General features: G+C 40.2%; 1 protein-coding gene and 1 long non-coding RNA gene across 5 annotated transcripts in view; one reads left to right on the forward strand and one right to left on the reverse strand.

Annotated features, from left to right (window-relative positions):
• Window positions 1-11,582, forward strand: part of SLC12A1 (solute carrier family 12 member 1) — a 91,941-nt gene extending 80,359 nt beyond the window's left edge. For all 4 annotated transcript variants that reach the window (XM_088025121.1, XM_088025118.1, XM_088025119.1 and 1 more), the window contains 3 exons: window positions 1,295-1,430; window positions 10,394-10,461; window positions 11,447-11,582. In XM_088025121.1, coding sequence (XP_087881247.1) covers window positions 1,295-1,430; window positions 10,394-10,461; window positions 11,447-11,582 — 340 coding nt within the window. The remainder of the gene's footprint in view (window positions 1-1,294; window positions 1,431-10,393; window positions 10,462-11,446) is intronic.
• A 202-nt stretch (window positions 11,583-11,784) lies between these two features.
• LOC114202605 (uncharacterized) lies at window positions 11,785-24,872 on the reverse strand. Its single transcript, XR_003607832.1, has 3 exons — window positions 24,740-24,872; window positions 20,455-20,683; window positions 11,785-12,063 (listed from the first exon to the last, which is right to left on the reverse strand). It is a non-coding gene; the product is annotated as an uncharacterized LOC114202605 (long non-coding RNA).
• Window positions 24,873-26,529: the final 1,657 nt, after the last annotated feature.

The raw sequence follows: 26,529 nt of genomic DNA on the forward strand, positions 1-26,529 counted from the left end.
CCAGTGCACAGATTAGGGCCAAAGGTCTCTGAAGGCATGGCACTGTTAGGAGGAAGAGTAAATAAAAGTATTATGTAGTGGAAAGAATAATAGGGCATATCAGTGGTTCCCCATTGTTGTCCACCATTCTAAATAAATCAAAGTGTCAGAAATCTACGATATTAAGTATCTCTTCAATCCCTTAACAAAGGCACTGGTAGGTGCTCCTTTATAATCTCTGCACTTTGATCTGCAGATCCTAAATCAGGGCAACTGATGAGATCATTGACCTCATGCCATCATATTTTAATTCCTTAACCTAACAGTGCATTGATTCTAGTTACTCTTCATCTCAAAGTTACTAAGTTATAAGTAAGCCACATTATATAAAACCAAAAGACACTGTTTATATTTGGCATCATCTCCTAGTAACACACTGAAGACAAATACTCTCATAAACTGTAAGCTTTGTTCTGTACTACGGTTTAAAAAAAATCTTTGAGGTTCTTATGAAAGACAAAATGAGATTTTCTAGCACTTTTTTAAAATGTTCCACAGCTGTGAGATACTGCTGCTAGTTTTCTACTCAATGACTTCTTCTTAATTGCTTTAAAGTGGCTTCTGATTTGTAGACATTAAAATATTATTTTTATTCTTTCTTCTAACATGCACCTGAAAAATAGTCATTTAAAAATCTCAGACAGCAACAGTAGTCATCAGAAGGACAAAGGCTGCATTATTTGCAGCAAACATCCAAATTCCTCTATAACCATTGAATTTGCTATTCTTCTAGCTGCCCACCGATGTCCCCTGCCAGCAGGGGGAGGGTGGCATGGACTAAAGGAGAGGGCAGGCCTAGCCAACTCCCATCTCAAGCAACCTAGTTCATCTCCCACAGTAATTCATGTATGTCTCCTAGACAGTCTGTACAATAAGCAGATGGAAACTCATTTAAGCAGATGGAAACTTACTTATGGGCTAAAGTGTCTACATTACAATGGTGTCTTTGACTACACCATATAGGAAATGTATTTGCAGAATAATTATTATCTGTGTGTTGGTGCGTTTATATTGAGGATCTAAAACACAGCAGGCTAACAAGCCTTCAACGTGTTAAGGCCTTTCCTTAGGTAGGGAGGCAGTACTATATCCATGGCTTTACTCACAGTAAGTCCCCTGCAAAGATAATTCTTAAAAGATTTGCATGACATTCAGCTCTGATTCTGTAGCCAGCAGAGCCAGTCATACCTGGAGTATCTGTGAAATAATGAGTTAGTTTCCCACTGTGAGCCCTCCTTTATAATTCCAATTTCAGCTGGAAAGTCTTTGAAGAGATGATTGAACCATATCGTCTCCATGAAAGCTGCAAAGATTTAACAACTGCTGAGAAATTAAAGAGAGAAACCCCATGGAAAATTACAGATGCAGAACTGGAAGCAGTCAAGGAAAAGGTAAGGACTTGTCTTCCTTAATTTTTACTTTACTGTCTAACTAGCTGAAAAAGAAAACAATGGTTGATTCAAAGATCAAGAAGTAACGCATCAGTTATAGAATGTCATTATTCAAGATCTAGGGTTTCTGCATTTTTCAAGGGCTTTACAATCATATTACTGGATATGAGGTTTTAGAAACTGGTTTTCATTTCTTAAGGTAAAATCAATTCTCTTCTTAAAAGATTAAAAACACCCAGATTATTGATATATATTGTGAAGTCTCCTTTCAAATTTAATTTTGTAGAACAGAAGACAGAATCCATGGGTCTAAAATAATTTAAGTCAAGTCAATATGTGTGCAAAGTAGATAAAGGTAATTGACTCACAATTTAACACAGTAACAAAGAATTTTAACCTGATGAGGTTATGAAAACTAACAAAGCAATCTGAGAAAATACGTAATTGGAACAGTGATTATGAAAGTTGGATCAGGCACATGTTGTAGGAGGGATATAATAAATAAATAAACAAACTACAGTAAGAGCTGAACTTGAAACAATTTAGACAAGAAATACTAAAGCTGTTCAAATTTAGTGGAGAAAATACTGAGCTAAGATTTATAAACTGTGTATAATAAACCGCCCAGTTCTTTGTTTGCTTGCTTGCTTGTTTTTTGGGGGGGTTGGGAGGATTTTTATTTTTATTTTTTATTTTTGTTTTTTTAGTTTCACTTTTTTTTTTTTTTTTTTAAGAGAGGGAAAGAGAGCCGACAGAGGGAGAAGGAGAGAAAGAATCTTTTTTTTTTCTTTATGTTATGTTAATCACCATACATTACATCATTAGTTTTGGATGTAGCGTTCCATGATTCATTGTTTGCGTATAACACCCACTGCTCCATGCAGAACGTGCCCTCTTTAATACCCACCCCCCAGGCTAACCCCTCCTCCCACCCCCCTCCCCTCTAGAACCCTCAGTTGTTTTTCAGAGTCCACAGTCAGAGAGAATCTTAAGCAGGCTCCATGCTCAGCACAGAGCCCTGAGATCATGACCTAAGCCGAAATCAAGAGTGATTTAACCAACGGAGCCACCCAGGCGCCCCTAATTTCACATTTTAATTTAAATTCCAGTTAGTTAACATACAGTATGATATCAATTTCAGGTGTAGAATTTAGTGATTCCATACAACACTCAGTGCTCATCACAAGTGCCCTCTTTAGAGCCCATCTCCAGATGGGCTTAGAGCCAAGCCCCTTAGAGCTTGGCCATCCCCACCCACCTCCCTCCAGCAACTCTGTTTATTCTCTATAGTTAAGAGTCCGCGTTTTGGTTTGCCTCTCCTCTCTCTCTCTCTCTTTTTTAATAAACTGCCCACTTCTAACAAAGATTTTTCGCATAATTGAGCAAATCATGCATCTAAGCCTTGGTTTCTGAAATAAGGAAATACAATAATAAGTATTATTGCTGCAAAATCGTAAATGTAGTATTTTTCCAAGTGAGTCTTGGCTGACTTTTATTCAAAGAGCCTAAACAATGTAGACTAGAATATAATTTATGTTCTTAAGATATCAAATTGGTCATCAAGATTAGTTCTTCTACCTCAAACCTGTTCCCAGAACTGACCATTCTCACCTTCCCTTTACTATTATCCATGTTTCCTGCTCACTTTTTGTTTTTTCCCTTAGAATTTAATAAGCCACTCTAGCACAACAACCACCTGGTCTTATTCTTGATATTTCTAGAATTTCTTATGAGTTTTTAAAAATTAGTTTCCAAACCTGAAGGAAATAATTGTAATCTTTTTAATCTTTTTATTTTTTATTGTTATGTTAATCACCATACATCATTAGTTTTTGATGTAGTGTTCCATGATTCATTGTTTGTGCATAATACCCAGTGCTCCACGCAGAACGTGCCCTCTTTAATACCCATCACCGGGCTAACCCATCCCCCCAACCCCCTCCCCTCTAGAAACTTCAGTTTGTTTTTCGGAGTCCATCGTCTCTCATGGTTCGTCTCCCCCTCCGACTTACTCCCCTTCATTCTTCCCCTCCTGCTATCTTCTTCTTTTTTTTTTTCTTAACATATATTGCATTATTTGTTTCAGAACTACCGACCTGTGATTCAACAGTCTTGCACAATTCACAGCGCTCACCATAGCACATACCCTCCCCAATGTCTGTCACCCAGACACCCCATCCCTCCCACCCCCCACCACTCCAGCAACCCTCAGTTTGTTTCCTGAGGTTAAGAATTCCTCATATCAGCGAGGTCATATGATACATGTCTTTCGCTGATTGACTTATTTCACTCAGCATAACACCCTCCAGTTCCATCCACTTCGTTGCAAATGGCAAGATCTCATTCCTTTTTATGGCTGCATAAATACCACTTCTTCTTTATCCATTCATCTGTCGATGGACATCTTGGCTCTTTCCACAGTTTGGCTATTGTGGACATTGCTGCTATAAACATTGGGGTGCACATACCCCTTCGGATCCCTACATTTGTATCTTTGGGGTAAATACCCAGTAGTGCAATTGCTGGATCATATGGTAGCTCTATTTTCAACTGTTTGAGGAACCTCCATACTGTTTTCCAGAGGGGTTGCACCAGCTTGCATTCCCACCAACAGTGTAGGAGGGTTCCCCTTTCTCCACATCCCCGCCAACATCTGTCATTTCCTGACTTGTTAATTTTAGCCATTCTGACGGGTGTGAGGTGGTATCTCATTGAGGTTTTTATTTGGATTTCCCTGATGCCGAGCGATGTTGAGCACTTTTTCATGTGTCTGTCGGCCATTTGGATGTCTTCTTTGGAAAAATGTCTGTTCATGTCTTCTGCCCATTTCTTGATTGGATTATTTGTTCTTTGGGTGTTGAGTTTGATATGTTCTTTATAGATTTTGGATACTAGCCCTTTATCTGATATGTCATTTGCAAATATTTTCTCCCATTCTGTCGGTTGTCTTTTGGTTTTGTGGACTGTTTCTTTTGCTGTGCAAAAGCTTTTTATCTTGATGAAATCCCAAGAGTTCATTTTTGCCCTGGCTTCCCGTGCCTTTGGCGATGTTTCTAGGAAGAAGTTGCTGCGGCTGAGGTCGAAGAGGTTGCTACCTGTGTTCTCCTTTAGGATTTGGATGGACTCCTGTCTCACGTTTAGGTCTTTCAACCATTTGGAGTCTATTTTTGTGTGTGGTGTAAGGAAATGGTCCAGTTTCATTCTTCTGCATGTGGCTGTCCAATTTTCCCAACACCATTTGTTGAAGAGACTGTCTTTTTGCCATTGGACATTCTTTCCTGCTTTGTCAAAGATAAGTTGACCATAGAGTTGAGGGTCCATTTCTGGGCTCTCGATTCTGTTCCATTGATCTATGTGTCTGTTTTTGTGCCAGTACCATACTGTCTTGATGATGACAGCTTTGTAATAGAGCTGGAAGTCCGGAATTGTGATGCCGCCAGCTTTGCTTTTCTTTTTCAGTATTCCTCTGGCTATTCTGGGTCTCTTCTGGTTCCATACAAATTTTAGGATTATTTGTTCCATTTCTTTGAAAAAAGTGGATGGTATTTTGATGGGGATTGCATTGAATGTGTAGATTGCTCTAGGTAGCATTGACATCTTCACAATGTTGATTCTCCCAATCCATGAGCATGGAACGTTTTTCCATTTCTTTGTGTCTTCTTCAATTTCTTTCATGAGTATTTTATAGTTTTCTGAGTACAGATCCTTTGCCTCTTTGGTTAGATTTATTCCTAGGTATCTAATGGTTTTGGGTGCAATTGTAAATGGGATCGACTCCTTGATTTGTCTCTCTTCTGTCTTGTTGTTGGTGTATAGGAATGCCACTGATTTCTGTGCATTGATTTTATATCCTGCTACTTTACTGAATTCCTGTATGAGTTCTAGCAGTTTTGGGGTGGAGTCTTTTGGGTTTTCCACATAAAGTATCATATCATCTGCAAAGAGTGAGAGTTTGACTTCTTCTTTGCCGATTTGGATGACTTTGATTTCTTTTTGTTGTCTGATTGTTGTGGCTAGGACTTCTACTACTATGTTGAATAGCAGTGGTGATAGTGGACATCCCTGCCGCGTTCCTGACCTTAGGGGAAAAGCTCTCAGATTTTCTCCATTGAGAATGATATTCGCTGTGGGTTTTTCATAGATGGCTTTTATGATATTGAGGTAGGTACCCTGTATCCCTATACTCTGAAGAGTTTTGATCAAGAAAGGATGCTGTACTTTGTCAAATGCTTTTTCTGCATCTATTGAGAGGATCATATGATTCTTGTTCTTTCTTTTGTTAATGTATTGTATCACGTTGATTGATTTGTGGATGTTGAACCAACCTTGCAGCCCAGGGATAAATCCCACTTGATCATGGTGAATAATCCTTTTAATGTACTGTTGGATCTTATTGGCTAGTATTTTGGTGAGAATTTTTGCATCCATGTTCATTAAGGATATTGGTCTGTAATTCTCCTTTTTGATGGGGTCTTTGGTTTTGGGGTCAAGGTAATGGTGGCCTCATAAAATGAGTTTGGAAGTTCTCCTTCCATTTCTATTTTTTGGAACAGTTTCAGAAGAATAGGTATTAATTCTTCTTTAAATGTTTGATAGAATTCCCCTGGGAAGCCATCTGGCCCTGGGCTTTTGTTTGTTGGGAGATTTTTGACGACTGCTTCCATTTCCTTAGTGGTTATAGGTCTGTCCAGGTTTTCTATTTCTTCCTGGTTCAATTTTGGTAGTTGATACATCTCTAGGAATGCATCCATTTCTTCCAGGTTATCTAATTTGCTGGCATAGAGTTACTCATAATATGTTCTTATAATTGTTTGTATTTCTTTGGTGTTGGTTGTGATCTCTTCTCTTTCATTCATGATTTTGTTGATTTGGGTCCTTTCTCTTTTCTTTTTGATAAGTCTAGCCAGGGGTTTATCAATCTTGTTAATTCTTTCAAAGAACCAGCTCCTAGTTTTGTTGATCTGTTCTACTGTTCTTTTGGTTTCTAGTTCATTGATTTCTGCTCTGATCTTTATGATTTCTCTTCTCCTGCTGCGTTTAGGCTTTATTTGCTGTTCTTTCTCTAGCTCCTGTAGGTGTAGGGTTAGGTTGTGTATTTGAGACCTATCTTGTTTCTTCAGAAAGGCTTGTATTGCTATATACTTTCCTCTCAGGACTCTCAGGACTGCCTTTGCTGTATCCCAAAGATTTTGATCAGCTGTGTTTTCATTTTCATTGGTTTCCATGAATTTTTTTAATTCTTCTTTAATTTCCTGGTTGACCCATTCATTCTTTAGTAGGATGCTCTTTAGCCTCCATGTATTTGAGTTCTTTCCGACTTTCCTCTTGTGATTGAGTTCTAGTTTCAAAGCACTGTGGTCTGAAAATATGCAGGGAATAATCCCAATCTTTTCGTATTGGTTGAGACCTGATTTGTGACCTAGGATGTGATCAATTCTGGAGAATGTTCCATGGGCACTAGAGAAGAATGTGTATTCCGTTGCTTTGGGATGGAATGTTCTGAATATGTCTGTGAAGTCCATTTGGTCCAGTGTTTCATTTAAAATCTTTATTTCCTTGTTGATCTTTTGCTTAGAGGATCTGTCCATTTCAGTCAGGGGAGTGTTAAAGTCCCCCCCTATTATTGTATTGTTGTCAATGTGTTTCTTTGCTTTTGTTATTAATTGCCTCATAAAAGTGGCTGCTCCCATGTTAGGGGCATAGATATTTACAATTGTTAGATCTTCTTGTTGGATAGACCCTTTAAGTAAGATATGGTGTCCTTCTTCATCTCTTATTACAGTCTTTGTTTTAAAATCTAATTTGTCTGATATAAGAATTGCCACCCCAGCTTTCTTTTGGTGTCCATTAACATGGGAAATGGTTTTCCACCCCCTCACTTTCAATCTGGGGGCGTCTTTGGGTCTAAAATGAGTCTCTTGCAGACAGCATATTGATGGCTCTTGTTTTTTAATCCAATCTGATGGCCTATGTCTTTTGATTGGGGCATTGAACCCATTTACATTCAGGGTAACTATTGAAAGATAGGAATTTAGTGCCATTGTATTGCCTGTAAGGTGACTGTGACTGTATATTGTCTGTGTTCCTTTCTGATCTATGCTGCTTTTAGGCTCTCTCTTTGCTTAGAGGACCCCTTTCAATATTTCTTTCAGGGCTGGTTTTGTGTTTGCAAATTCCTTTAGTTTTTGTTTGTCCTGGAAGCTTTTTAGCTCTCCTTCTATTTTCAATGAGAGCCTTGCTGGATATAGTATTCTTGGCTGCATATTTTTCTCGTTTAGTGCTCTAAAGATATCATGCCAGTCCTTTCTGGCCTGCCAGGTCTCTGTGGATAGGTCTGTTGCCAATCTAATGTTTCTACCATTGTAGGTTACGTATCTCTTCTCCCGAGCTGCTTTCAGGATTTTCTCTTTGTCTCTGAGACTCATAACTTTTACTATTAGATGTCGGGATGTTGACCTATTTTTATTGATTTTGAGAGGGGTTCTCTGTGCCTCCTGGATTTTGATGCCTGTTTCCTTCCCCACATTAGGTAAGTTCTCTGCTATAATTTGCTCCAATATACCTTCTGCCCCTCTCTGTCTTTCTTCTTCTTCTGGAATCCCAATTATTCTAATGTTGTTTCATCTTATCGTATCGCTTAGCTCTCGAATTCTGCCCTCGTGATCCTGTCATTGTTTATCTCTCTTTTTCTCAGCCTCTTTATTTTCCATCATTTGGTCTTCTATATCACTGATTCTCTCTTCTGCCTCATTTATCCTAGCAGTTAGTGCCCCCATTTTTGATTGCACCTCATTAATAACCTTTTTGATTTCGACTTGGTTAGATTTTAGTTCTTTTATTTCTCCGGAAAGGGTTTCTCTAATAACTTCCACGCTTTTTTCAAGCCCAGCTAGTATCTTTAAAGTCATGATTCTGAACTCTAGGTCCGACATCATACTAATGTCAGTATTGAGTATGTCCCTGGCAGACGGTACTACTTCTTGTTCTTTTTGCTGAGGTGATTTTTTTCGTCTTGTCATTTTGTCCAGAGGAGAACAGATAAATGAGAGAACAAAATGCTAACAGGTTAACAACGTCCCCAGCAAACATACTATATACAAATCAGAAAAGACTTGAAACCAGGGGAAAAGAAAGGGAAAGAAAGAAAAAAGAAAGAGGAAAAAAAAGATAAAAACAAACAAAAACAGAACAAAACAAAAAAAACAGAATATGATCAAATATGATCAGGCTAGTGCATAGATCAGTGCCACACACTAGATTTTGGCCATATTTTGGTCTGTTAGAAGAAAGTGCCTCCTAAAATTTTAAAGGAAGAAAGACTTATATATGTACAAAATAAGGGTTGATACAATGAAGGGATGGAAGATGACTGTAAAGCTGAAACTTAAAAAACTTTTATAAACGGAATTGATAAGTTGTTTGAAGGAAGAAAGAAGAAGATTAAAAAAAAAAGAAAAAAGAAAAGAAAAAAAAAATGGGAGAGACTGTGATCAGGCAGGAGACTAGAACAAAGCCATACACTAGTGATTTAGGGTATATTTTGAAATCTGTTAGAAGAAACTGTATATCAAAATTTTAAGGAGAGAAGAACATATACATATGCCAAAAATAAGGGTAACTACTATGAATGGATAAAATAAAATGAAAAATAAAAAATGTTTTTTTAAAAAAGGGATTGATAAGATGTTGGTTGAGAAAGGGAAAAAGAAAAATTCAAAAAAAAAACCCCCAAAAAACAGTTAAAAAAATTAACTCTGAAAAACTAATGAATCATGGTAAAAAAAGCCATGAATTCTATGTTCAGTATTCCCCTAGCGCTGGAGTTCTCCCGTTCTCCTTGATCGGTTAACTTGGTCTTGGCTTGCTGGCTGTTCCTGCTGATCTTCTGGGGGAGGGGCCTGTTGCCATGGTTCCCAAATGTCTTTGCCAGAGGCAGAATTGCCCCGCCCTTGTCGGTCCAGGCTAAGCAAGCTGCTCGGGTTTGCTCTCAGGAGCTTTTGTTCCCTGCAAGCTCTCAGTACAGCTTTGGAGGACCGGGGTGAAAATGGTGGCCTCCCACTCTCTGCCTGGAGGAGCTGAGAACTCGGGGCCCCGCTCCTCAGTGCGCCCCCAGAGAAAAGCAGTCAATCACTCCCGTCTCCCCGGTCTCTGGCCGCACTCCGCGCTCACCCGGCCTGTGACCGAGCGTTTCTATCTCTGGCACCCGACCCCGTGTGGAGTCTCCAAATCCAGCAGATCCCTGCAGTGAACTTCCGTGCCGCTCCTCCTGGGGGAGCAAGGGGAGTCTCCCCGGCTCTGCTGCTTGTTGGGTCCCTGCTGGAGGTGCAGTGGCCCAAATGGGCCGCGGATCACAGTTTATGGCAACCCCGAGCTGAGAGCCCATGCCTCGGCTCTGTCTCTGCAGCCGGCTTCCCCGCTCCGATACCTGGGAGCTCTGCCGCACTCAGGCACCCCCGGTGTTTCTGTGACCCCGAGGGTCCTGAGACCACACTGTCCCACGAGGATTCCACCTCCCGCTTAGCCACTGGAGTGACATCCCTCAGCGGAGCCAACTTCTAAAAGTTCCGATTTTGTGCTCCGCGGCGCTATCACTTGCCAGAAGCGGCCGACGGAGGCCTCCTCCTCCACCGTCTATCCTCCCGAATATCGCCTCAGATTCACTTCTCCGCATGTCCTACTTTCTAGTAAGTGGCCGCTTCTCTTTTCAGAGAGTTGTTGCTACTCTCTTCTTCGATCTCCTGTTGAGTTCTTAGGTGTTCAGAATGGTTTGATGCCTATTCAGCTGAATTCCTGAGACCAGACGAAAGCCAGGTCTCCTACTCCTCCGCCATCTTGCTCCACCCCCTAATTGTAATTTTTTTTAAGTGAGGTTTTTCTACTTCTCCATAATTTGAGGTAAGGAGATAGATTCTCATTCCTAATTCTGGTAGAACTGCCCTCAACAAAATCAATGTTGTCCACAGAGTTACCGCCAAGTTCGACTGAATGAACTCTTACAGGAGCACTCGAGAGCTGCTAACCTCATTGTCCTGTAAGTATCTCTGCAGACTTTTAAGGATGTTACAGAGGAATCTTAGGTAAATGGGTTAATCGACTTAAAAAGTCATGACTATTCATGTGGAAAGTTTAAAAAAATTGGAACATGTAGGATTTTTGACAGTGAAGGAAAATAAATGCCACCCTGGGACCCTGCCACTTGGACTTTCTGTCTGGCGTGCCCCACCCGTAGAACCTTGGCTCCCCCCTTTCAGACCATGCTCCAGGAACCTGCCCCTGGAACCCCCTGCCTAACAAGCCTCAAATCAGCCACTGAGGCTCATGGGCTCCTTCCCTGCGTAGTGCTCCTGAGGGAGAGAGTCCACAGCATGTTCAGGAGGCTCCTCGCTATGTTAAAAGAGGCCAAGGTAGGAGAAAAAGGGAGGGCATTCTTCCATTTCTACTCTTGCCCTTCACCCCACAAATGTTAGAGGTGTACATGTTGGAAATAGGAATGTTTACTTAAGGATTGAGAGCTAAACATGAAAAACAATTATTTCACATTTATACCTCATAACCTGATTCCTATATATGAAGAGTAATATGTCTTCAAGGTCTACACTGGAGGATTACCCACCTGAGACCTAGAACAGTCTCCCGAATTGGGTAGGAGTTTTCACCTACCTGTTTTCTGAGGTTTCTGCCAAACATAAGAGCTTTAAACTATAGGGAAAATCATTAACATCAAAAAAGGAGTATATTGGTTGATCAAGTTTCCTTTTAAAGAGGAGTGAAAATTTATAGTTCTTTTTTGTTGCTGCTCTACAATGCCTAAGCCTCTTTTTCTGGCTACAGATAATTTGTCTTATCTGAGAAATACATCAGTTTAATATCTATATTCAAAATAATTTCGGTGCTTTCATGTTTGGGGGAGGGTTACAAAAGTTTCAGGCCCCTGGTTATTAAATAAGCTCAGATGACTATTGATGTTACTGCCTGTAGTAATTGTCACTTCTAAAATTTTTCTTCCATACTGTCAGGAGCCTTCCAGTGGCAAGGAAAGGATCTATATCAGATTGGTTGTACATGGCTTGGTTGGAAATCCTCACGAAGAACCTCCCTCCTGTTTTACTAGTTAGAGGAAACCACAAAAATGTCCTGACGTTTTACTCTTAATACATGAAAGATTAGAACACATCTTAACTTAATGTATGAATAATTAAGAAACATGTCCTAGTGCTTTATGTTGTAAATCTGATCTATGGATATGCAAACCTCTGAGACAATCATATAGGATTCCATATAAACTATGTCATTATTTCTTTTATTAGTTTTGGGGGCTATTTTTTTTTCTATCAGCTTAAGACAATGCCACCCCTAGAAAAACATCTTTAATGTTGCTGTTGTTGTGATAGACAAGGAAATTAAGGAAACCATGCTGGCTTATGCTCCTGAAAACCATGAACTTGACTGTAAACTTCTCCAGGCAAACCTAATCTTGTGTTCGCTGCTAGGCTGCGGAGGAGGCCTCAGCCCCACAGCAGGTCCTCATTAAATGCTTATCGACAGGCTAGTAGAGAACGATGGGTGGTTATCAAAGGAGAAGACCAGCTGGGCAGGAACCGTGTTTACGTTTGGCCTTCTGAGAGGCTTATACCTACAAAGAAGATTTGAAAATCAATAACTGAAAACTTTAAGAAGTACTTGAGTCTACAAAATGTTTAAAGCAATTACCTAAATAAGGTTATTTAATGTAACGCAGCGTATATACTTAGGGTGATCTGAGCGATCATTGATAACACACAGCTTCAATTTGTTGCTGACTGTAGAGTATGTCAGCTGGATTAGAAGGCAATATTCCAATTAGACGAACAAGAGTCCATTTTCAATATATAAACTTTGTTTTGCCTGCTAAATATTTTGAAATCTCCATAGGATTACTTTGCATATTTGTTTCTAATAAAGTGTTTAGCACAGATGAGATCTTCGTAGATGTCTAATTGAAAACCAAATGCCACAAATTTTCAAGCCATTATAAAGAAATATATCCTGAATCATATACTTACTCTATATACTGATTGTATGGATTGAAAGGAATAATTAAAATGTGAAGTGGAGAAACTGACAAAACTACAAAATTGTGTGTTGTATACAACATACAAGTATTGATTTTTTTCATTTTAATATTCCTATAATAATCACATTGAAAAACCAACAAATTTCTTTTGATGAATGACTTGATTTTTTTTTTCTTAACATGTTTTGACTGTTTATTCTAACTGATAAAATACAAGGTAAACAATGAACCTGAAATAAAAACACTGAAATTTGTTTGCTTCAGCCCAGGTCATGTTTTTGCTTTTAAGTTACTAAGATCACCGTGCAATGGCATATCAGATGTGAGCTTAAAAATTCAATCAGTTGTCTCGTCTGACGTTTGTCTAAAACTGGGAATCAAGATTCAGAATTCCGAGCCCAGAGGATGACGGGGAAGGAAAGGGAAACAGTCAACAAACCTTAAGCAGCAGGCTAGCCACTCTCCAAATCCAGGGCCATGTGCCTCAGTGAGCCCCAGATTTAAACCATCTCTCTTGAGCCCTATATACCTGAAATCTGAAGACTAGACGAGACGTGGTCCCAGTGACCAGGGGAAGGAACATTCAGCTTCATCTAGACCTGACAATTCTTGGAAATACTTCAGAGGGTCTCCAGGAAAGGTGAGAAGTCATAGGACTTCTGTGATAGGAAAGTCTGGCTCTTGTATCCTGGAAAGGCGGTCGCACACTGGGTTCCCTGGGAAACAGACTCTGAAAGAGCATTTAACATAAAGCAGGTTTACTAAGGAGGGCCTTTGGGATCAACACCTGTGGAGGGGAGGGAAATGAAGGAAGCAGGAAGGGAGAAAGAAAAGGTAAGCTGTGATGTGGGCCCAAGGACAGCCTCTGCTGACCCCACAGGGAGCTCTGGAGACAGAAAGTTCCTTCAGAATAGTCCCAAGCCGGGCTGAGAAGGCCAGGCCTCTATACTCCTGCATCGATCCCTCACTAGATGTGTGCTGCCCAGAAAGGGATGTGCCCTGGGGTGAGGCAGTTCTCTGCAGCTGAGGCATCCCTGAGCAGCCTGAGAGCTGAAGTCCATCTGCTGATTGCACTCCCGGCTGCTGGGACAATGAGTCCTTCGTTAAACAGGGTCTGATGCAACATCACCGTGCCAGTCATATAAAGTAGTGGTCTAAAACAAAACAAGACAAAACACACACAGAAAACAAAAAACTTGGGCTGGCCTGAGTTCAAATTTTAGTCTCACCCTTTATTAGTGGTTTGACCTTAAACTAGTTACTTAATTTCCTGAGGGCTAATGGCAAGAGAGTGACTGAAGTGATGTATGTCCCTGGGTTCCGGGTTAACGAAAGAGCGGTACATGGCCCCAGAGAGGAGGGACGGGTGGCAATAGGGACTGGTGGCTTTGAGGTCCAGAGGAGCTGTACTGGGAACAGGTTATGGTCACAGGAAATTGAATGGATGGAGGCTGTGGTCAGACACCAGCAGATTCTTGTAGCCCTTGGTGTCCTGCCCTTGTCCCCTTCTTCACCCAACTCAGCTAAGCCAACCACTCATCACCTCCACGTCTACCCTCAGCGTTCAGAGCAGGATGGAAAAAGTTGCATGATCACGTGCTTTGGTGTCAAGCTTTCTCTGCCCTCTCGCTTTGTTGACGTTCCCATCAGCATCCCCGCTTCTTCCTCACATTGACTTCTCAAAATCTTCATCACTTTTTCAGTTGAGAACCTTGCCACCATCCCTATAGCCTATCTACGTGCAACAGACATAAACCCTTCTTATCTAAATAGGACCATCCTGGGAGCATTGTCTTATAAGTTCATCTCTTAATACCCAATTCTAGAAATCTTTATTTGGAAGTTTAAACATAACATAATAAAATAAAATAAAAAGTTGTAGATTCTTGGGACCCATAGTCCTGCTAAATTAGTATCTTAGAGAGGGACCAGTGACCTTCAAGACTTTGGAAGCAGCTCCAGGCAGTCCCTGCCATTTCTGTGACCTGACTGCCACCACAGGCTGATGTCCCTCAAATTTATATTTCTCACCCACATCTCCCCAAAGTCTCAGAGCCAAATAGTCAACTACTATGTTCACAGTGTTTCTCTTTGTAAGTCCTACAGATGCAGGAAGACCAGACTTCTGTTCAAAAAGAAAAAAAAACAAACACACACCCAAAACACACAACTAGAGCAAAGTCTTGCTCCATTGTCTCTCACTCAGCTCCCCCCTGAAATGACCAAAGAAACATAAAAGTAGGAAAGACCTGCATCACAGTAGGAAACTAAGGAAGGATGCCATCCATATGTTAACACTTTTAAAAAAACAGTCAAGCTATAGTTTGCCTGGGACCAGATTAAAGGAAGCTATCAGGGGTCAGGTTGCAACCAATACTCCAGAGGAAAAAAATCACCAGGAGACCCTGAAAGATTTCCACTAACCCCCTCCCACAGTTTGCATCTGGAGATGAGAAGCTGGAGGTAGGACAGAGAACAGCACCGCGTGGGATCTGTTTTGCTGGATAGAGAGAGTATTCAGAAAAGACTACTCAGAGAGGACCCCCCCCCCATGCACTTGAAGCAGATATGGCTGTTGCCATGGGGCATCTCATGAATGCCCTTGAAACCTACCAGAAATATATGCTCTTGCCATAGAGGCTGAGCCAAAGAGGAAAATCAACTTTCAGTCCACAACTTCTCCTAATGCAAAGAAGAAAATTCACAGAGATGGACAATCCTAGCCCTTGGTCTCTGTTCTCTGGTCTCTGTTCTCAGGCTGCTGGGTTACTAACCTGGCAACTGTATGGTGCTATCAAGTAGGCCTCTGGCTCAGATGAAATAAGAAGGTTGTCACCATAACCAAGTAGTGTGGTAGAGGTCCCTGTGTGCAGCACAAGTCCTGCCACATCTGCTTGTCATCAGTATGGTTTAAAAGACTCAGTGCGGGTCACCTGGGTGGCTCAGTCGTTAAGCGTCTGCCTTCGGCTCAGGTCATGATCCCAGCGTCCTGGGATCGAGCCCCGCATCAGGCTCTCTGCTTGGTGGGAAGCCTGCTTCTCCCTCACCCGCTCCCCCTGCTTGTGTTCCTTCTCTCACTGTGTCTCTCTCTGTCAAATAAATAAATAAAATATTAAAAAAAATAATAATAAAATAAAAGACTCAGTGCCCCTGGCGTCCTTACTGACGATATTGGCACCCGGGTCACCCAGATATGTATTTCTAATGCTTTCCTCCGCAGAGATTTAGGGACACGCTGACATAAGGATGAGATCTGTCTGGGTTCCACAGGAGGAGAAGAGGAGAATTTTCTCTTTGGGTGTGACTCACTTTAGTGCTACTCTGTCCCAACTGCTGACAGATCATGATACCCCCATCAGTTGCAGTAACAGCCCAGAAGTCAGCCCCTTGCTTCAGCCCCAGGGGCTTTTGAAGACCCCCCAGCTCTCCCACACCCCAGTAGCCCTGGTCACCAGGTGCAACCTCCTCTCCACAGTGAGGCAGAGTGAGGCGTAGCCCATCTTACCTCTTTTAGGGTTTCTGATGTTGAAACAATGATCTCAGCCTTCCTTTTTCGTGCAGAAAAAGGTGTTTTCAAAAAACACCTTTTTAAAAAAAGGTGTTTCAAATGTAAGATTTCTTCTCATCTATGACACCATCCTAAACACACTATTATTTTAGGTCCCCCTAAGAAGAAAAATCTCTGCCATTTAAACTATGACGTGGTATTCAATCACTTGATATTTTTGTTATATTAATTGAGATACCTTTTTTAAAGCATCTTTTTAAAGATTTTATTGATTTATTTGAGAGAGAGAGAGAGAGCACACAAGCATGAGCGGGGGGGGGGAGGGGCAGAGGGAGAAGCAGACTCCCCACTGAGGAGGAAGCCTGACATGGGGCCAGATCCCAGGACTCTGAGATCCTGACCTGAGCTGAAGGCAGATCTTAACCAACTGAGCCATCCAGGCACTCCTTGAGATAACTTCTTAAGGCTTATATAAGCATAGAATTTTAAGTCATATACCATTCTTATGCACATTAAAAAAAGGGAAATAGAAGTAAAATAAATTCAGTTCCACTTCAGGGTCCTACTCTTCTCTTCATCTTTCCACTCAGAGCTGATGTCCCCATTTTCCCACATCACAGGACTTCCGTGCCACCAGGAGAGCTGGCGATGCAGTGTCTTACAAGGGAAAACCAAGAGACACTATTTTGTTATTGGCATTAATATTTTGGATAACTCTAAGTCTAAGTTTGATTTAAAAAAATCAATGTGTCTTCTAATGGAATTTAAAACATTGTGTGTAAATTTTAATACACAAAGAACACAAAAACTGGGGAAAAATCTACAAGAGAAAAGTCAAAATTCTCATTAGAAAAGGGAAATCATGTCATAGGATCATACACTAGAAGATCACACATACAAGAAATAAACGGAAACTATAAATGTGTTTATCTTTCTTAAGACTCTCAAACTTAATGAGAAATAAAATCAAACTCTATTCAATCTGCCAGCATCATATTCTAAATTATGTATCAAAGAGGCTAAAAACAAAAGAATAAACAAAAATATACAGAAACATTCAAACAAAAAAGTAGAGTTGGCAATATTATTCAAAGTTTAAGACTTTGGAATTAGGAAGAAAGACAGAATATCATTTTACATTTCCAAAAAATATGTCGCCGCACAATAGTTATATTAATAATGGAGCTTTATGTAAATAAATAGCATAACATTGACAAATAATATAAGAATTGTTGGAAACAAAAAGAGAGTTACAGAAAGTCAATTTTCTTGAGAAACAGCTCACCTATATCACAACCTTTGACAGACCAAGGATAAGAGAATTCAAACTACATTTAAAAATGGATTTAATAGGTGCGATAGTGCTTATGCACAGAGAATACACTGCCTTTTAGAAATCTAGAGGATGTTTATAAAAACAAATTATATGTTAGATACCTCAGTAAATGCCAAATGTGGAAATAGGAAATATATTTTTATCACAATCCAACTAACATTACTTACAAATATGTAAACAGCAACATCAAAAACCTTACTCACTGGGAAAAGAAAATTCTTCTAAATTCAATTCAAAAAAAGAAATAATGCAATTTTAGAATATTTAGCAAAAAACATGATAATTACACATAACAAAATGTATGCTGAGAAAGTGGGACTCGAAGGTAGATTTATACCTATAAATAGATTCATTCATACATAAGAAAAAATGAGAGTTAACATTCAACTCAAGAAGTCAGAAGTTGTGCCAAGTAACTACAGGAAGGCATGAAGAAAAAACTAAGGAAGAAAAGCAGGGAAGTAAAATCCAAAGCTCCAGGTCTGGAGTCAGAGAGAGAGGAGCTGAGTCTCAGTTTCCCTACTTAGTGGTGGAAGGATAACTACCTAGCCTTCTGAAGAATCCATTTTCTCATATGTAACTTGAGGATTATTAAAAAATCTACCCTTGAGGGTTGTTGCAAAGAAATGAGATCATGTGTATTAATAGCTGAGCACTTGGTGTAAATACTTCACTAAGTGTTAGACATTATTATTTTCAGAAAAGACAAAAACAGTACAGCTGAGAAACTCGAGTGCTGCTCGTTGCTATTACTGCTAAAACAAAAAAGGAACATCGAAGCATAAAAGATAAAAATACATTCAAATTTACAAATGGGCAAGAGACTATTGGTACAACTTTGAAGAAGAATGGCTCTTTAAAACTCTAGCCTGGTAAATTTTTTAATTCAGTGAAATATATCAATTTCCAGTAAAATTTACATTTTTTACTAGAATTAACAGAAGAAGACAAAATACCTGACAAAATCTAATACTTTGGAATAAAACTCAAAGATTGTCAAATAATTAGCTGCAGAAAGGTATCAAGCCAAAGGATTTTTTTCCTAGATGACACTGTTTAAACTTTCAAAGAAAAGATAATTACAATCCTATTTAAGCTGTTGCTGAGTGGAGCAAGATAAAAGTCTTTCTCTTCTTCAGTTAGTCTGGGAAACTCTCATGAACTCAATACCAAAAAATGACAGACCATAAAAACTAGAAAGGATAAATAACTTTCTTGTATGAATAAGCATGGAAAAATCCCAAATAAAATACTAACAACTCACTTTTATCAATATATTCAAGTAATAATTTGCCATAATCAGGAATACAGATAAACCTTATTGTCAGAAAACCAGTTAATTAATCACACTTTGTGAGCATTAGCTACCATTTATTTATGCGTAATTATTTGAATATTTAATTGTTATTGCATAGAATTCCTCTAGAAGAATGCTCAGATAACCGGTAAGAGCTGACTCTAAAGAAGAAAACAAGATGAATGAAGGACAGGTGTGTGAGAGAGAGATCTAATTTGTACTCTGTCATAACGACTACTCAAAAATAATATTTTAAAAATGAAATCCATAATGTATGGAATTGTTGAGTCATTATCCTGTAGATCTAAAACTAATATAACACTGTATGTTAACTGTATTGGAATTAAAATTTAAAAAATGAAATCCATAAATAACTACTTGCCTGCCAGGTTGTATTTAATTAACTCATGGGGAAGTGACATATATCATGAGGCTCATATGTAACAAGCTTTAAAAAGTTTTATAAAGCACAGAAAAATGCCAGCATCATTAAATTCCGTTGCACTTATCTATAAAATAAGTAAGCAACAAAAGCATCACTGTAAAAAATTTTTGATCCCACCTCCTACCCACTAAGTTTAGTTTAGTTTTTTTTTAATGTGAGATCTTTTTTTAAAAAAACTTATGATTCTCTCCTGGGCAAAAACAGTGATAGAGAAAGTTTGGATTGGACTTACTACTCACTACAACCCTGCACATTTTATTTACTGAAGCTCAGGAGAAGACAAGTGTAATCTTAATAAATCCTTGGGTTTTATTTCATGGTCTGAATAAAACTCAGAATTGATATTATCCATAGGAGGATGAGGTCATTATAATAACGTGATTAAGTTTGTATGAACCCATGCATGGCAAGTGTAGTATGCTCTTTTACCTATTTAAACACAAAATCCAACGGGGATGCTGTCTTAATTTTCTGTTCCTCCATAATAAACTATCACAAATTTATCAGGTTAAAAAAATACCCATTTATTATCTCACAGCTCCCGTGGGTGGAGAGTACAGACCTAGCTTAACTGAGTCCTCTGCTCAGGGTTTCCAAAACTGCAGTCAAGGTGTTGATGGGGGCCATGGTCTCATCCGAGGTTTAACGTCTTTCAAATTCACATGGTTGTTGGCTAAATTTCCTTGCAACTGTAGAACTCATGGCAGCTAGCTTCTTCAAGTCTGGCAGGGGAGAAAACCTCTTCCTTCCAGACCCTTTTTTAAAGGGTTCACCTCATTAAGCCAGACCCACCTGGGTCAATTTCCCTTTTGATTAAATTAAAGCTGGGTGATTAAAATTTTTAATTACATATTCAAAATCCCTTCACCTTTAAAAAAAAAAAAAATCCCTTCACCTTTGCCAAACATATAAGGTAACCTAACCACTGGAGTGCTGTCTCATCAGACTCATAGGTCTTGCCCAAACTCAAGAGAAGGAACTGACACAGGGCAACCATGAAGGGGCCATCTTAGAATTCTATCACAAATGTTATCTCACATTTCTGAAGATTCATGTATCAGCCACTAAGAGCTGAGCTGGCAATTAGATAATAAGTTAAAAATGCCCTGAGTTGTATCTAAGTAAAAGCCCACAATCTCTGCATAATGGATTATGCTCATTTCTCAGGAAATTTAGAACCATAAAAATAAATTAAAGCTGAAAAAGACCTCAGAGATCCTCTAGCACTAAATCAAGCTTCTTGGACAGAATATTCATGCACAGTTCTGATTACATGGCTTTTCAGTATTTTCCAGCACGTTAAATGAGCAGCCACTCAACAACAAATGTCAACAGGGATAATGCAGCAAAACATTAAAAACACTTTTTTAAGAAGAAATACACACCTCAAAAACATGTCCGTCTGAGGTCATTAAGTGTAGCAGACACAGACTCTCCATAACTCATGAGAGCCTGAGGACATCGTCACTTGTGAGAGGACAGACAGCCTTATGGCAGAAAAGTTTGATTTTGTTCCATGTATTCTGGTTAAGGCAGCAAGAATAGGTGCAGTTCATCCTTGGGAAAATTCTCCTTCATATAGTTGATGTCAAGGGATGGCTCAGCTTCAGTTATCTGGAAAATTAATTTACATGGAATGACTGCAGTGAAGCAGAATGCATGACACTCTTGAATAAGGACTAAAAGAGTGTATTTTCAGGTTGGGTAGTTCAAGATGAGGAATGTGGAAGGAACTTAGAGGTTGAGGCCAAGATCCAGGTTATGAATGTCATTGCTTCAGAGAAGGTGAGAGCAAAGACATCTGGAGGAAAGAACTTTGCTTGCTTTCTCAGCCTGGAAGACCTCTCAGCAGAGGGCTGTTTGGGGCCAAAGCTAAGCACTTGACTTATTGGAGAAAGACATGCCAGGCTGTGGACCCAGATGCAGAGCTCTGGGGGCCAAAGCATGGGCCTCTGTTCTGATGCAGCCCCTTCCCCAAAGCTGGTGGCTTTCCTGAGCTTCTGAATGGCTCTTCTGGATACCCAAGAGGTCAGAAAAAGGAGTTATTTCAACAGATGGACTTTGCTGTTACTATTTCCAGAGCAATTATATACTTGGATTTTCTAATTTTCCTATTGTACTTGTCTCCCAACAAAGGAGAGGTGGAAACATTCTCAGGGGAGGTGGGAAGTTAGGGAAGAAAGCAATGACAGGTCTCGAAAGGTATGAAGCTAGCCAGCCACTAAAGCAATCAGCGCATTGGAGAGACATGATTGCCAGTTCTGTGATTTCCTAATGCTCACAGGTACATTTACAAAATTAATTCTCTTTTGAAAAAGTATTACTTGTGCACTTTGGATTTAATCCGTCCCAAACTGAGCTCTTGACCTTCCTTCTCAAAGCTGCTCATTTAGCCATCTTCCAGATCTCAATAAATGGCAACCCCATCCTTGCCATGAATCTTGGAGTCACCCTTGACCTCTCTCTCTCACCTCACATCTGACTCAGTTTCAGAATATATCCAGAATCTAGTGACTTCTCACTGTCATCACTGTGACCTCCCTGATCCGTGCTACCACTGTCATTTCTCCCCTGGGTCACTGAGCAGCCTCCTAAAGGGTCTTCCTGCATCAGGCCTTGATCCTTTTTTGTCCCATTCCGCATAGCAGCCCAAGTGATCCTGTTAAATGAAAGAGAGTATGTCACTCCTCTTATCAAAATCTTCCAGTGGCTTCCCACTTCACTCAGTGGAAAAGCCACAGTCCTTACAGAAGCTTACCAGGCCCTACAAGTGCACCCCGCTCTCCACTCCTGTGATCTCATCTCCTAAAACTGTAAGACACTCTGTCACTCTCTTCGGACCACACCACCCATCTTACAGGTGAGTTTACATCTTAGGATCTGAGTGTTTGCTGTGCCCCTTGCCTGGAATGCCCTTCTCCAGGATATCACTTCCTTTAAGTGTGGTTAAGGGCCCCCTGCCCCCCAACTCCACACATGGCAGATGGTTTATTCTCACTGAGGCCCTTCCTGGCCACTCTATAAATCACAAGCCTACATTCCACATCTTACTCTCCTTCTTTACTTTTCTCCGTAACGCTCAGAACTGTTTATTTCAATCACTTCCACTTACTGTCAGACTTATTTTTGTCTGTTCTGTTCCCTGCTGTGTCCCCAAAGTCTAGACCAGTGCCATGCACATGAAACACATTCAACAAATATTTATTGAAAGGATGAGTGGATGCAGGGCACTGAGGAGAAAAGGAAGTATAAATCCCAAGCTCCCTTGGGGTCTGATCTCTGACTCACTGTGGAGCCTCACCGCACCCCACTCAGACCCCATCCCACACCAGCTGTGACTCACATTTCACACACACCTCTGTGTATCTCTGAACATGTGGGTCCTCCTGCCTGGGATTTCTGACTCTCTTGTTATTTTCATCCTTGTTTGTTTTTTTGTTGTTGTTGTTATTTTTTGTTTTTGTTTTTGTTTTTGTTTTTTGGTTTTTTTAACTACCAAGGAGGTAATTACTAGACAGTTTTTCCTGAGTTTATTGGCCATCTGGTATTTCTTCTTTGGTCAATTCAACAAACATGTTCTAAAGCTATAAAGATACATTGTCCTAAACTCTTCAAATGTAAGACAACCATGTTCCCTGTCCTCAAGGAGTTTATGGTCTTGATAGATAAGCAAATAAATACACAAAATAATTATGGATTATGGAAAATACCAGAAAGAAAGAAAGAGGAAACTGTAACAGAGAATAATGGAAAGGCAGTACTTAGAGTGGTCAGGGAGAACATCTATGAAAAAATATTTAAGAATGAGAAGGTGCTGACAATGTTGAACATCACCTGAACTCTGTGCTCCTGGAAGACAGTGGTGGTTAAGAAATCTCCCCAACCTTTTCTCCCTGCCCTCAAATCTCCCACCCTTTTGTATTCTAGAAAATGGCTCACTGCAATGAACCACCATTCCCCATGTAGCTTAGATAAGACTTGGTGTCTACCCTTTCTCATAAGTCCCCAAAGACTTATAGATGACTACCATGTTTACCTCTGACAAGAGCAAACCTAAACCATTCCTCTTTTGCCTACATCTGCTGACAAAGTCAGACACAGACTCTCTTTATTCTTTGGCTTCTGAATAATTAGCTGACATTAGAATTGTTTGTTCCCCTAAAACTAGCTAGACACAGAAATAAACATTTCCCCATTTCAACTCCTTATAAAGATCTAAGGCACAACCACTGTACTAGGATACAGTAGGGTAGGCTAATAATGACCCCTAAGAGATATCTAGGTCTTAATCCCTAAAATCTATAAAAGTTACTGTATATGAAAAAGGGGTGCTTGAAGATGTGATTAAGGAGCCTGAGATGGAGCAATTATCCTGGATTATCTGGATCAACCCTATGTATAATCACAAATGTCCCTGTTAGAGCAATACAAGAGACTTGACCATAGACATAAGGTGGCTGTGTGATAGAAGCAGAGAGAATCAGAGTCAGAGAGAAGATGCTATAACCACTGGTTATGAAAATAGAGGAACAGACCATGAGCCAAGAAATTCAGCCCTAGATGTGGGAAAAAGCAAGGAAACAAATTCTCCTCTAGTCTCTCCAGAGGCAACACAGCTGTGCCCACACCTCACTTTTAGCTATTAAGACTCATTTTGGGCTTCTGGCCTCCAGAACTATAAGAAAATTACTTTCTATCATTTTAAGTCACTAATTTTGTGGTAAGTTGTTACAGCAACCATAAGAAACTAATACACACTCGAATCTTTGGATCTGGGGTGCTTTCCCCATTGCAAAAGACTGAATAAAATCCATCTCCTTAGTCAGTTTTTGTCTTTGATCGTGTTAACCACATGAAGAGCAGGGAACAGACAGTCCAGGCAGAACAGTCTCAAGCAAAAGAGAAGTCTGTGTGTTCTAGAACCTAGCAGATGAATATGATTCAAGATGAAGTTGAATAAGAGCCTGACCGTACAGGGCCTTGGCCCATGGGAGGGAATTTGGATTTTATATTTGGAAGATTTTGAGTCATAAAAAGTAGAAGTAGAGAGATCTCTTAGCAGTTCTGGTAAGAGATGATGGTGGCCCCAGAATGTGAGAAGAATTCAAATATAGGACTGGATAAACCAGAGTCTGTCTCTGTAAGGGTTGTAATATGAAACAGCACAGTCAAATCAGGATAATTTGAGCAGAGTTTACTAAAGGGGCTATTTTTTTACTGGGAGGTGGGGAGGCATGTGACACAGAGAAGAGATGGAGGCACTTGGGGGGAAGGGGAGGCGGGGACTTCCCTGTGATGGATGGAGGGTGGTGGGACTGATCCTGATGGCCACATACACACAGGTCAGCCAACCTATGGTGGTAGACATGTGCGGTCCCACAAAGAAGGTAGTCCTCAGGTGCTCATGCCAGGGATGCTAGAGCCTAGCTACTGGGCTTCTGGGCCAGTGTAGGACTCCCAGCTGAAGGGAGTATTTATAAAGGTGTGGGCCAAGATATGGGAAATCAAAACTACAAAGGGGAGTGTAGTACCCCGAAGCTTGTAATAGTGCCAGGCCTGAAGGGAAAGGGGAGAAAGTAGTTTCCAGAGCTTAGAGGAAAGGGCAACTTTGGCAAGAGCAGTGGTTTTCAGTGGAGGGACACGGCCATCCAGAGGGGACCCAGAACTTACCCTCCCCTCTCCTCTGACCTCCTGCTGGAGCTCTCTGTTGTCGAACCCCAAGACAAGCCAGAAGACAAGAGAGCTCACTGGTGAGGTCCAAAGAGCTCAGCCTCCTGGAGCAGAGAGCAGAGAGGGACACAGAGGGGATCTGGAGGGAAAAAGAAAGAGATGTAGTAAAAACATTCCAATTAGTCCAATTTACTGAAAGAAAATGTGGAGACTTGGATTTTCTACATTATTTCCTTAATATTCAATTTCACCTAGCCCATGCCTATAGGCACAAAAGCAATGTTCTTTTGCCTTCCTAACTTTTCTTTGAACATTTACAACTGCTCTTTTGTCCTAAAGGCAATCAGGAAGGACAGTGATTAAAAACACTTATAAGGACCAATAATGCTACCTTCAAAGTTCAGCGAAAAACCTTTTTGATCAGAGTGTAAAATTTGACAAAACGTTGCTACATGAAAACTGGATAATATCCACTGAAGGCTGAAAAGAATTGAGTTTGTGCAGCCTAGTAAGTAAAGGTTGTTTCAGAGGGGCAGAATATTGAATCACAATCAACTGAAACCTTAGCAAGCCTAATTCATACATCTCTCTGCATGGATACTCATATTTTACCATTGTTTCTTTTTTTGTTGTTGTTATTGCTCTGGAAGATAATTCAATTTGCATTGCACATTTCCACACAGAAATTTTGAATCTTATGAATATAAAAATCATGCACCTGGCCCAAATTTTTTTAGTCAGTTTTTGTTTCCTAATTCAGGATTAACTTCCCAGGATATATGGAGAGATTTAGTAGCAAGAGCACTCAGCAGCAATTAGAGTTATGGTAATTACTGGGTTTGTTTACACAGACATAGATGAAAAGCATAACCTTTTTGTTCCTGTCTTTTTTTTTTTAATTTGGAAAAACTGTGTGCTACCAACAGAAAAATCATACAACAGTTGTTTAATGTCATGGAGGAAATCAGGTGCAACCAACAAGACCTGAGAAATAGAGAGATCAAAACTGTCTGAGGTACTGTTTTAACCAGGCACCCTTTCTCCCGGAGTCACCTGCAATTCTATAGTAAGGCTCTCAGGCTCATTTTCTGCTCAGAATGATTGTCACACATTCGCTTGTCCCAAACCAACCATCCAGTGGGTTTCCACTCACACTGGAATTGTCCAGTGTGGCCCTAACATCATCTTCTTTTTCCATATTCGTTCTCCAAACCTGCTCCATGGACCCATTTGCTTCAACCAGGAAACTGGCCTGACCAAAATGGGGCCCATATTGGGGAAGAGGAGCAGAAGGAGGCAGATGGTCCTCAGCAACTAGGAGCCACCAGGAAAGGCTCCAGTGCTCTCAGGGAAGGTGGAAAAATAAACCCATCCCTAGGAACACTCACGAACAGACCAGGCCTGCTTTTTTAAGGCTTTTTGTTCCCAGATCTAGAAGCTTCCCCAGGAAACCCATGCTTTTCTGACTACCAAGTTGTTCCTGTTAAAGACAGCAGGGAAAGAGATCTTTATATATCCTAGAATGATTAAAAAGGGGTAAAATTACCTAAATGACTAATGCTTGATCTCAATATCTTCTTGTACCTCTTCCACCACATTTCTATACCAAATTGACTTATGGGCCATTGACTCAGTTAAGGGTAAATCTTATTGATTGCTTAAAATATCTGTTCTGGGTGTTTAATGGTAGACATAGTAATGACCCCCAAAGACATATAAAGATTTTATTTACTTTGAGACAGAGAGAGACAAAGATAGCGATGGTGAGAATGAGTGAGGAGGACAGGGAG

The sequence above is a fragment of the Eumetopias jubatus genome, unplaced genomic scaffold, assembly GCF_037043125.1.
Source record: "Eumetopias jubatus isolate StellerSeaLion01/CBP00866 unplaced genomic scaffold, mEumJub1_p1.0 scaffold_7, whole genome shotgun sequence".
NCBI classification, from domain to species: domain Eukaryota; kingdom Metazoa; phylum Chordata; class Mammalia; order Carnivora; family Otariidae; genus Eumetopias; species Eumetopias jubatus.